General features: G+C 32.1%; 1 protein-coding gene across 1 annotated transcript; it reads left to right on the top strand.

The window, feature by feature from the left end:
• The first annotated feature begins 3,068 nt into the window (after window positions 1-3,068).
• LOC130648645 (putative ankyrin repeat protein RBE_0319) lies at window positions 3,069-9,558 on the top strand. The gene is made up of 6 exons (XM_057454704.1): window positions 3,069-3,274; window positions 3,836-4,118; window positions 4,575-5,494; window positions 5,572-5,620; window positions 5,861-5,913; window positions 8,253-9,558. Exons 2-6 carry the CDS (start codon window positions 3,862-3,864, stop codon window positions 8,948-8,950), a joined length of 1,977 nt encoding a protein of 658 aa, XP_057310687.1. The 5' UTR covers window positions 3,069-3,274; window positions 3,836-3,861; the 3' UTR covers window positions 8,951-9,558.
• The last annotated feature ends 1,857 nt before the right edge of the window (window positions 9,559-11,415 follow it).

Here is an 11,415-nt window from a genome sequence, read left to right as displayed (position 1 = left end):
CTTTTCGTGCGGGAGCATTAAAGTTCATTTGTTGGATCTTGCCGAACCATCTTAACCGTACGACTACTGGGCATTCCATTTTCGGAGAATTTATTTTCTATCAGTGAAATTTAAATTCACCGGAAAATTTATAACTTTTCCGTATGTGTGAAGTTTGAATCTGTGAAACAAACTCCATCCCCCAGCAGAGGAGCCAACAGCGAAACTTTGGTCCCAGGTAGTTCCCCCACCCCGCGCCTGAGAAACTCTAGATTGCCAATCAACTTCAAGGTATTGTTTTGAATGAGCTCTATGAAGAAAAACAGTTCCACTCTCTCTTTTTGATTCCACGTGAAGAAACTTGATTGCTGTGAATCTGTACCATCTTTTTAGCAGAGGTAGGGATTTTTGGGCAGAAATGTTTTTTAAGCGTTGTATGATAATATTTTTTACTTTCTTTTAGTTCATTCTTAACTTTCTTGTCTGAGCTGCTAGTTTTTCTAAAGCCATACTTGATTTGTTTTCTCATTAGTGTTTTTTTTATAGAAAAAAAAATGTCAACATCTTTAACGTCAGTATTGTCAATGACAACGTCAACAATATAAGCTATGTTAGCAACAGAACCTACGTCAACGACATCAGCTTCGTCAGCGACATCAGCTTCGTCAATAAAGTCAATTGCGTCAGCAAAGTCAGCTTCGTCTGCAAAATATGCAGTTAGTAATGGCAAAGCCGATTCCAAAAAGCCATTTGGAAGCAAGGTAGGTTACTTAATATGATTCCACAAGGAGAACAAGAAACTTTTGTTGACTTGCCCTATTTCTCATATAAACATGCATTTTAATTTTTAGATTTGCCCCGATTCTTCTACCTTGAATGCATCTGCTTGTGGTCACTGCCGGCAATGTGGTGAAAAATTTGAAAAGAAAAGTAGGAAGCGTGCATTAAACATTCCTAAAAACACGACCCGGAACGACCAAATCCAATTGTTAGAAAAAAGGTAAAGTAATGTTATGTCTTCATTCCTAAGCATGGTATAAATAAAAAACTATGGACAACTATGGTTGTAGAAATATTTTGATTTTTCGTAATAAACAACTGTTATTGTGTGTTTATATTCCCAGGCCCCTCGCTAAAAATGTTTTAACCATTTGACTTAAATCTGCTGTGAACAATATTCTTTTAGGCAAATATTTTGAACATGCAGCACAACATGCACGTATTAGTTTTGTATGGAAAGATGAATCCGTCTGGCAGGATGACATTGACATCTTTTAGCACAGAAGGATTTGCAACAGACATAAAAGAGAGTTACTCTGGTCAGTTGATCCAAAGCGTGTTTGCGGAAAGTTCAAAAGGTATAGTAAATTTTTCATTGTGTGTAACAGCGCACATCATTTTTACGAATTTTGAATCCAAAACATATTATTTTCAGATGAGTTTAAAAAAAATGTTACAGAAGAAAATGAACAGAACGCTGTAGGTAATAAGAGTAAGACAATTTTAATGACAATCATCTTGTTTTGATATTTCTATATTCTTCCCCTTCCTTTCATTTTTTTAATTAAGCTTGTTCAAAGTGGGTTAGGAAAGTGACCAACAGAATTGTCTTTTTGACGTTGTGAACATTTTATTTCAGTAACTTCTCCAGAATTACAAAACGAGGAACTGCCAGGCACTAGCGAAGGTAATAAAGAAAAATTTTAATGTAAAAGTTCATTCGCTTAGGTTTTTTGTATATATTGGCAAATCTAGTTTAAACATTTACATTGCTCAAATTCAATTTATTTATTTTTTAGCTACAAATGCACATACCTCTGTGGAACTTGATATGAACGTACATGCAGATAGTAATTGTGAAAGTAAGTTGGGTTACTTGCATGAAAATAAATTTTTGCATTTTTTTTTTTATTTTATTTCTCGATACCCACATAAATTTGGATTAAAGAGTTGCGTATAAATTTTTATTGAAATTGTAAATTGCAACTTATTGCTCTTATGTCTGCATTATTTCTATTCAGTTTTAAACAGCTCTTCTACTGCTGAAGACAAGGTAGATTTTAGAACTGATGTTGCATTGGAGTGTAAGTATTTAACTGATATGTTTTAAAAATATGACATGCAAATTCTCCCACTAAATAAAATGTAAAGCAACATCTAGAAAGTCACAATATTAATTTATATTTGATTAATTTTATGACAGACAGTCAAAGAGTATCGAACGTGTTTCCATCAAATACAAGCTCAATATCGCGTACCAAAGTATTGAGTGTTGCATGGGACAAAAAGAAGGACAATACAGTATTTGATATTAAACATTTATTGCATTTAACGAAGTCGACACCAACCAAAAAAAAGGTGCTCAGTTTCATCGCATCGATATATGACCCGTTAGGTTTAATTATCTCATTTGTTATGAAGTTGAAGGTTTTGTTTCAGAACGTTTGTATAGCTGGTATAAAGTTGGATGAGTTGATTGATGGTGATTGTTTGGATGAAGGGAAGTCAGTCACTGACGACATCGAGAGTTGTAGTCAGATTGTTTTTCCACGGTGGTATGGTGACCATGTTAATGCTGATCATGTAGAATTACACGCTTTTTGTGACGCCAGTCTAAAGGGGTTTGGATGTTGTGTATATATTCGTTTTGTTGATGCAGTAGGGAATGCACAAGTGTCGTTGGTTACATCACAATTACGTGTAGCACCGATATCGAAATGTACAATCCTCAGGTTAGAGCTTCAATCTGCTGTAATGTTGTCGAAATTAATCAATCAGGTCACAAAGACACTTTCGTCAGTATTTTATATCGATTTCGTTTATTTATGGAGCGACTCAACAATCATGTTGTCATGGATAAGAAGTAACAAGCGTTTGACGTCATCGCTACTAAGCTTTTTAAAGACAAACAAATAAAGGAGTGTCTTATCTGCGATGAAGAGCTTCTGAAATCAAATACGAACTATGGCAACAAAAGAGGTCTATTATTGCACTGTTTAATTAAATATTTTTATTACTGGACAAACACTGACGTGTCATTTGTAGTTTCAGTATTGTAAAAGATATTTTTGAAAACACAAGTTAGAAGAAAAAGTTTTGTATATATCTTATGACCTAAAATATTAAATAACTTTAAACGTTTACTATATACTTGGTTTGGAAATTCATTGTTTTACAGAAAGTCATATATTGCATTTGCTTCATATAAAGGCTGTTTGATGATAAGTGTAGCATTGTAGAAAGGAAACATAACGCCGAAAAATTTCAATCTAAAAAGTACTCGATTGATTGTGCTGTGAGTAAAACATTATTTCAGCCTAATATCTAAGTTTTTACTGTTTGTTGATTATGCTAAATCTAGGCGGAGTATACTTTTTGATTCATAATCTTGATTTTTTATTTCTTTTTTCATAAATAATATTTTGAATAACTTTATTGGAGTGATATGAAACAGAATCTGTGGAATTATCTTTACTTTAACACCTTTTTGGCAATTTCTTACTTTTTTCACTCTGACATATATGATAATTATTTTACAGAAAGCCATATATTGCATTTGCTGTAATAATGGCTGTAACAACTTTTGGCAAATTCTCACTCTTTTTTCTCTGACATATATGATAATTTCTGCTTGGTTGGAGTTGGAGTTCTTGACATTGACATTTTGCGTAGCATGTTTTTATCACCTTTGCTGATATTGAAAGATTGTGTGCTTCATATGGATTTTTTATCGCTTTACTAGTAGTTTTTTTTCATGCCACGTAAGCATTTTTCAGTGGAAAGCTGTTCACTCATAAATATACTAAACAATCTCACTTATCTGGAATTAAAAATGTGCTTGAATTTTATTTTTTAGAAGTATTTTCAAGTTTCTGTAATAAAATGGCTTTATCAAAAGTTGAGCTTGCTGCGTTGTTGGAATGCAAGATTTGTTTAGACACCTATCATGAGCCTAAACAACTGAACTGCGGGCACACTTATTGTCAAGGTTGTCTAGATGGTATTTTATTATTTATGGAAGATGGGAGTGCTGAACTGTCTTGTCCAGTGAGGTGTACTAAAAAGACAACAATTACTCACGAACAAACAACATCCTCATTAATGAAAGTGTTTACATTAACTGGCATTTTGGACAAAGTGTAAGTTAATCCTATGTACATAATACTGAACACGCTCAATACTACTTAGTACTTCTCTCAGTAATTGTCAGAATGTTTAATTTAGACAAACGCGCATGGAAATAACACAGACATAATTTTGTGAAAAAGTTTTTAGTTTCAAACATTTCAGTTACCTATACACAAATGTGGTTTGTATGTGAACAAAAAAATACAATTACAAATCTAAAAGCTCTTCATAAAAGAATAATAAACATAGGGAAATTATATTTTAAAGCAGAAATTTTATACCAAATATTCATATCGTGAGTACAAAGTGTTCAAAAAATAAGAAAAAAGTAACAAAAATAGCAGCTCATGGTCGTCATAAAATGTGTTTAGCATATGTCAAGAAAGTCACTATAATGGATAATAAGGATATATAATTTAGTTACATAGAATGTTTTTGTAAAAAAATTGATATTACTTTGTTCATAGCTCCCCTGGTGAAAAAGTTAATTCTTTATGTCATCAAAGTAAAGACTGCAACCAGATGATCAACTATTCCTGTACAAAATGCAGTTTAAAGATCTGTGAAAAATGTCAAAACTTTCATTCTTGTTCCAAAAAATCATATATCAATGTCATTTTCAATCAAAAACTGCAAGAACTCCAACCATTTTGTAAGCAACATGACTCGCTTGCCAAATTTGCCTGTATCGATTGTGAAAATTTGTTAACATGTGTTTATTGCAAACACCGACAACATAAGAATCACAGAATTAAATCGATAGATGATTTTGGCCTGGAAGCCAAAAAGTGGTTTCAGTCGTTTATTACATCATTCAATGAAACAAAAGTGGTGTTGGAAAAGTTAACAAGAAAATACGGTGACGCTTTAACAAATTTGGAGAAAGAAAGGGAAGTATTTGTTCAAAAATTAAAAGAAAGAAAGTTAAAACGACTAGACGAATATCTCAAAATAATAAATAAAGAAGAAGAAGATCTATTGCGGATATTCGATGAGAAGTCTGAAGAATTTAAAGCAAAATTGACTTGTGATGGTTTTGTCGACAATAAGAAAGTACAAGAATTTACAGATTACGTTCAAGCTTTTAATTTAAAATCTCATTTTGAGTTAGTTACTGAAAAGTTGGAAATTGAACGACAACTTCGCAGGCTATCCTCGTTTCCAAGAACTATCCCAACATTCAATTCACATCTTCATCAAATGAACGAAGCAGATATTTTGTCAAATCCATTGGGCGAAATAAATATTTCAATAGATGACGTCACCACTGTTGGTGTAGATCTCAATGAATGTTCTGTTTATAGAAACTTGATTGATGAAGTTGAAACTCAACCCAACTATTCACAATTAACAACTGATCTAATGAACTTAGTAGAAAGTCTGAAAAGTGAGTTTTTCATTTTATTGATTAAAGTTTTAACATAAATTGTGCGAATTTTAAAAAATTTTTATTGTATTTTATAGAGTACGAGAAACCAATTGTAAATCCTCGTTCTGGAAAACAACAACAGAAGTAGGTATATTTAAAATCCTCTATGTGTTACTTGTCATCGTCTCTACACATCACCATATTGATCAGAATCAGAATTTGTTGTCATTGAACTGTTTTAAATGATTGATATATCATTACAACTGCTTCAATATTTCTCGCATACAATTGAAATATTTCTACAGCCTGTGTGTTAAATGTTTGTACAGATTGATAAAGATTAAAAAAATAGCAGCACTATAATTAAACGGTGTTTTTATTTAGTGATGTAAAGCCAATAAGTTTCCAGCTTGCTAAGAAGCGTTACTCTTTTAAAGGTATGAAGCTTTTTATGTGGTGGAGATAATTTTTCTCGATACACAGTAATTGTGGTATTGCTAAAAGACTATTACTACCTAAAACAGGTTGTATATGTAATAACGTGAGCACAAGTGATATAAAAAAAAAATCTAAAATTTACAATCAAATACACGAAGCTTTTCGTAAATAATCCTTACTTACCTGAAGGTGTTAAGTTTTATTTATAAAAAGCTTCGTGTATTTTATTGTAAATTTTATATGTTCTTTTTTTATATAATAATCCTACTATGGCGAAGAAAACAATTTATTGAGCACAAGTATTATTCCAATGCTATTAATTCTTAACACTCATCAACTTTGAAAGTTTTTCTTGTTGCTGTGTACTGTGCATAGTACTGTTCAGAAATGTACGCTAGGCTTTGGAAAAAATTTTTTTCACCAAAAATTATTTTAAGATAAAACCAATATGCTGAAAGAGATTTTAGGCGACAAAGACTGGGGTTTGTTCTCTTGCGGTACGCAGAAATTAGACTTAATTTATTCGTCCCTATATGTAGTTTTTGATGATTAACAGTAGTTTCAATCCCATTTCTAACCACTTGTAGTTTACCGTAGTACTATTACTCCAGTTTTCACCACTCGTAGCACAATAGATGTTCTTCTCCACTTCTTCCCACACTGCCCCCTAAATATTTATACTTGCTGCGCCAATCAAAGCCAGTTTGCCTACTTCCATTTTAATTCTTAACAACTCACCGTGTCGTTGTAATGTCACTTGCCACTTTTAAAATTTTAAAAAAAACTGTTTGAGAATCCGAATAAAATTGCCGCCCTAGATAATTCCTACTAATGATAATTCCTCACTGAAGAATCTATCCATACCCTCCCGTACAATTACTTCTTGCTAATATCGACTAAATACATGCCCTAAGCAGCGACTTCCACGCTTTTCTTACATATATAATTTTATAAGAACATGAGACTTTCCTTTCTGGCAAATACAAATAACAAAAGAACAACTTTAGGTTCAAATTGTTGTTTCTAAAACTAAGAACAACCTCATTTTCGTCGTAAAGTAAGAACAATACATAATGTAATTTCTCTTGACCCTCAATAACTTTCACCCAGAACCGTTTTTCTTTAATAATTGTCCCCTAGGCGCTTTTAAAAAAGAGTAGCTTGGAAAAGCATGTGGATTTTCCTGTTTTCCTTATTTAGTTTAAAATTTGTAACTCGCATTAGATATGATAAACTCGCACTTTAAAATTTGTAACTCGCACGAGGTATCATAAACTTGCATTTTAAAATTTGTAACTCGCAATAGATATTTTAAACTCGCAGTTTAAAAATTGTAACTCGCACAATGATACGTTAAACTCGCAGTTTAAAATTTTTAACTGGCACTAGATATGATAAACTCGCACTTTAAAATTTGTAACTCGCACTAGATATGTCAAACTCGCAGTTTAAAATTTGTAACTCGCACGAGATATGATAAACTCGCACTTTAAAATTTGTAACTCGCACTAGATATGTCAAACTCGCAGTTTAAAATTTGTAACTCGCACGAGATATAATAAACTTGCATTTTAAAATTTGTAAGTCGCAATAGATATTTTAAACTCGCAGTCTAAAAATTGTAACTCGCACTATGATACGTTAAACTCGCAGTTTAAAATGTTTAACTGGCACTAGATATGATAAACTCGCAGTTTAAGATTTGTAACTCGCACTATGATACGTCAAACTCGCAGTTTAAATTTGTAACTCGCACTACATATGATAAACTTGCGGTATAAAAATTGCACACTGTTAGGTTGCACCTAAAAAAAATCGAGGATAAAAACTAACAACGTTTTTCTTCTTTCAGAGGACTGTAAATAAAACTAATGCGTGCAAAAAATGGAAACATTGAACGAAGATGTCACCAAAGTCAATTGCGAACGCCCGCGGCAACTTTGTTTCCAGGGAATTTGCATTAATAGTAAAACAGAATATCAATTACGCACTTTATATTTTTACACTTAGTCGTATATCAGTTTAAAAAATGATGAGTTTAATTTTTATTATTTACGAAAAATGACATAACCCAAATAAACTTATTTACAATTATGTTCTTAAAGTTTTAATTTTTAGACAATTGAGCATATAAATGTTCTTAAAACATAAGAGGTTAGAAATATAGATTCCTATTTAAATTTTGCGCCGACTGAGTTTAATTTTTATTAATTTAGCGCAAATTTATTTCATGAGTCAGAAATGTGAGAAAGAAAGTATTCCATGCCAATAATTTTTATTTAAAGTTTACACCCTTGTCATTTTTGCTTATAATTATTACCACATAATTTGTGTTTAGAACTTGAAGAAATTATTGAAAATGGTGATGTCAAGACATTTCAAGCAATTCTTATTGATCATCCAAGTATCGTTAAAATGAGAGTTTATGAAAGAACACTGTTGATGAAAGCAGCACGTTGCAATAAACCATCAATAGTGAAATGTTTGAGTGATGCTGGTAGCGATGTGTATGCTGTGGATAAACGTAAATGGAATGCATATCACTGCAGTGCATGTTATGGTCATCATGATGTTTTGAAAGTTTTAATTAATCATGACATCACAAACATTAACAATGTAAACATTAACAATGCCACACCATTATATTTTGCATCTGCTAATAATCATATTGAATGTGTGAAGTTGTTGTTGTCTATACCACACATCGATGTGAATATACGAGACATTTACAATAGCACACCATTACATCTTGCATCTCGTGGTGGTCATATTGAATGTGTGAAGTTGTTGTTGTCTATACCACACATCGATGTGAATATACGAGACATTTACAATGCCACACCATTGCATTTTGCATCTGCTTATAATCATTTTGAATGTGTGAAGTTGTTGTTGTCTATACCACACATCGATGTCAATATACGAAACATTAACAATAACACACCATTACATTTTGCATCTGCTTATAATCATATTGAATGTGTGAAGTTGTTGTTGTCTATACCACACATCGATGTCAATATACGAGACAAATAGAACAAAACTGCTTATGATGATACTCGTAATAACACTATCAAACGTTTATTACAAAAACATTAAAGAAATTAAAAAAATTTTCTGACAATTATACTTTTTAACTTACGTAAGCAAATTATTAAAAGCACATATCGTCTATTTTATTAGAACTATAGGTTATAGTAGAATAGGTTTCTTATTTATTTCATAAATTTACGTTAACAAATTTCAAAACATGTCTTCTTAAGAAGAAGAAGGTATAATTCATCAAATTTAGTTGACTAACAGAAGTAAGTAAGAGATGTTACCTCAGTAGTTTAAAAAAATGAACGGTTTGCGGTTTGTTTCAGAATTAACCCTGAGAAAAACGTTTCAAACAGAATTTGTTTTAAGAGACACCACTGGCTCTTTCTGGACTTATCGCCAAAAATTTAATTTAAACACCCTAGGGTTTGCCGTTATGTGTTATATGTTTTGTTAAGTATTGTTTTATATATCCTCGGTGTATTATGTAGTTGTTGAAAATTATATTTAAAATCTTTTTTTTTTTAATCAAGTACGTAAGAAGCACTAAACAAGTTTTCTTGACTTGTATATATCGCAAATATATGATACTCGTCACTTTATAATACCTCGTTTATCAATTCCACGGCTAAAATATATAGAACCTGGGACGATTTTTTGACCTTAAAGTACAATTATCCTGTATCAATACGAGAAATCGCATATATATGAGACACTCGGCACTTAGAAATGCCTTGTTTACCAACGCCACGACAAAGACATAAGATCCTGAGACGAAGTTGTTGACCATAAAGTACAATTATCCTGTATCAATACAAAAAATTTCAAATGTATGAAAAACTCGTCTCTATTAAATCCCTCGTTTGTCAACTTTACGGCTAAAAAATATCGAACCTGAATCGAGGTTGTTGAACCTAAAGTACAATTACCCTGCATCAATACGAAATATGGCAAATATACGAGATACTCGTCTCTTTTAAATGCCGCGTTTATCAATTTTACGGCTAAGATATATGGAACCTGAGACGAGGTTGTCGACCCTAAATGACAATTATCTTGTATCAATATGAAAAATCGCAAATATATAACACTAGCCTCTTTTAAATGCCTCGTTTATCAATTCCACGGCTAAGATAAAAGAACCTGAGACGAAGTTGTTGAACCTAAAAAACAATTATCCTGCATTAATACAAAAAATCGCAAATATATGAGAAACTCGTCTCTTTTAAATGCCTGGTTCATCAATTTTACGGCTAAAATATATAGAACCTGAAACAAGGTTGTCGCCCCGAAATCAGAATTATCTTGTAAAAATACGAAAAATTGCAAATATATAACACTCGTCTCTCCTAAATGCCTCGGTTTTCAATTTTAGGACTAAAATATATTGAACCTGAGACGAGGTTGTCGTCCCTAAATAACAATTATCTTGATCAATACGAAAAATCGCAAGTATATAACACTCGTCTCTTTTAAATGCCTCGTTTGTCAATTTTACGACTAAAATATATAGAACCTGAGACGAGGTTGTCGTCCCTAAATGAAAATTATCTTGTATCAATACGTAGAATGGCGAATATATAACACTACTTTCTTTTAAATGCCTCGTTTTTCAATTTTACGACTAAAATATATAGAACCAGAGACGAGGTTGTCGTCCCTAAATGAAAATTATCTTGTATCAATACGAAGAATGGCGAATATATAACTCTACTCTCTTTTAAATGCCTCGTTTTTCAATTTTACGACTAAAATATATAGAACCTGAGACGAGGTTGTCGTCCCTAAATGAAAATTATCTTGTATCAATACGAAGAATGGCGAATATATAACACTACTCTCTTTTAAATGCCTCGTTTATCAATTCCACGGCTAAGATAAAAGAACCTGAGACAAAGTTGTTGACTGTAAATGACATTTATCTTGTATCAATACGAAAAATTGCAAATATATAACACTCGTCTCTCCTAAATGCCTCGTTTTTCAATTTTACGACTAAAATATATAGAACCTGAGACGAGGTTGTCGTCCCTAAATGAAAATTATCTTGTATCAATACGAAGAATGGCGAATATATAACACTACTCACTTTCAAATGCCTCGTTTATCAATTCCACGGCTAAGATAAAAGAACCTGAGACAAAGTTGTTGACCGTAAATGACATTTATCTTGTATCAATACGAAAAATTGCAAATATATAACACTCGTCTCTTCTAAATGCCTCGTTTTTCAATTTTACGACTAAAATATATAGAACCTGAGACGAGGTTGTCGACCCTAAATGACAATTATCTTGTATCAATCCGAAAAATCGCAAATACATGGCACACTATGAAATGCCCCGTTGATCAATTTTACGACTAAAATATATAGGAACTGAGACGAGGTTGTCGTCCCTAAATGACAATTATCTTGTATCAATACGAAAAATGGCGAATATATAACACTCCTCTCTTTTAAA

This window comes from Hydractinia symbiolongicarpus, chromosome 1 (assembly GCF_029227915.1).
Source record: "Hydractinia symbiolongicarpus strain clone_291-10 chromosome 1, HSymV2.1, whole genome shotgun sequence".
In the NCBI taxonomy this organism is placed as follows: domain Eukaryota; kingdom Metazoa; phylum Cnidaria; class Hydrozoa; order Anthoathecata; family Hydractiniidae; genus Hydractinia; species Hydractinia symbiolongicarpus.
This window is presented reverse-complemented; position numbering and strand designations above follow the sequence as displayed.

Excerpts from the sequence above, each read along its gene's own strand:
- LOC130648645 (XM_057454704.1), top strand. The coding sequence starts at position 3,862 with ATGGCTTTATCAAAAGTTGAGCTTGCTGCGTTGTTGGAATGCAAGATT. Across the intron at positions 5,495-5,571 it reads CTTAGTAGAAAGTCTGAAAA|AGTACGAGAAACCAATTGTA; the intron begins GTGAGTTTTTCA and ends TGTATTTTATAG. Across the intron at positions 5,914-8,252 it reads GAAGCGTTACTCTTTTAAAG|AACTTGAAGAAATTATTGAA; the intron begins GTATGAAGCTTT and ends ATTTGTGTTTAG.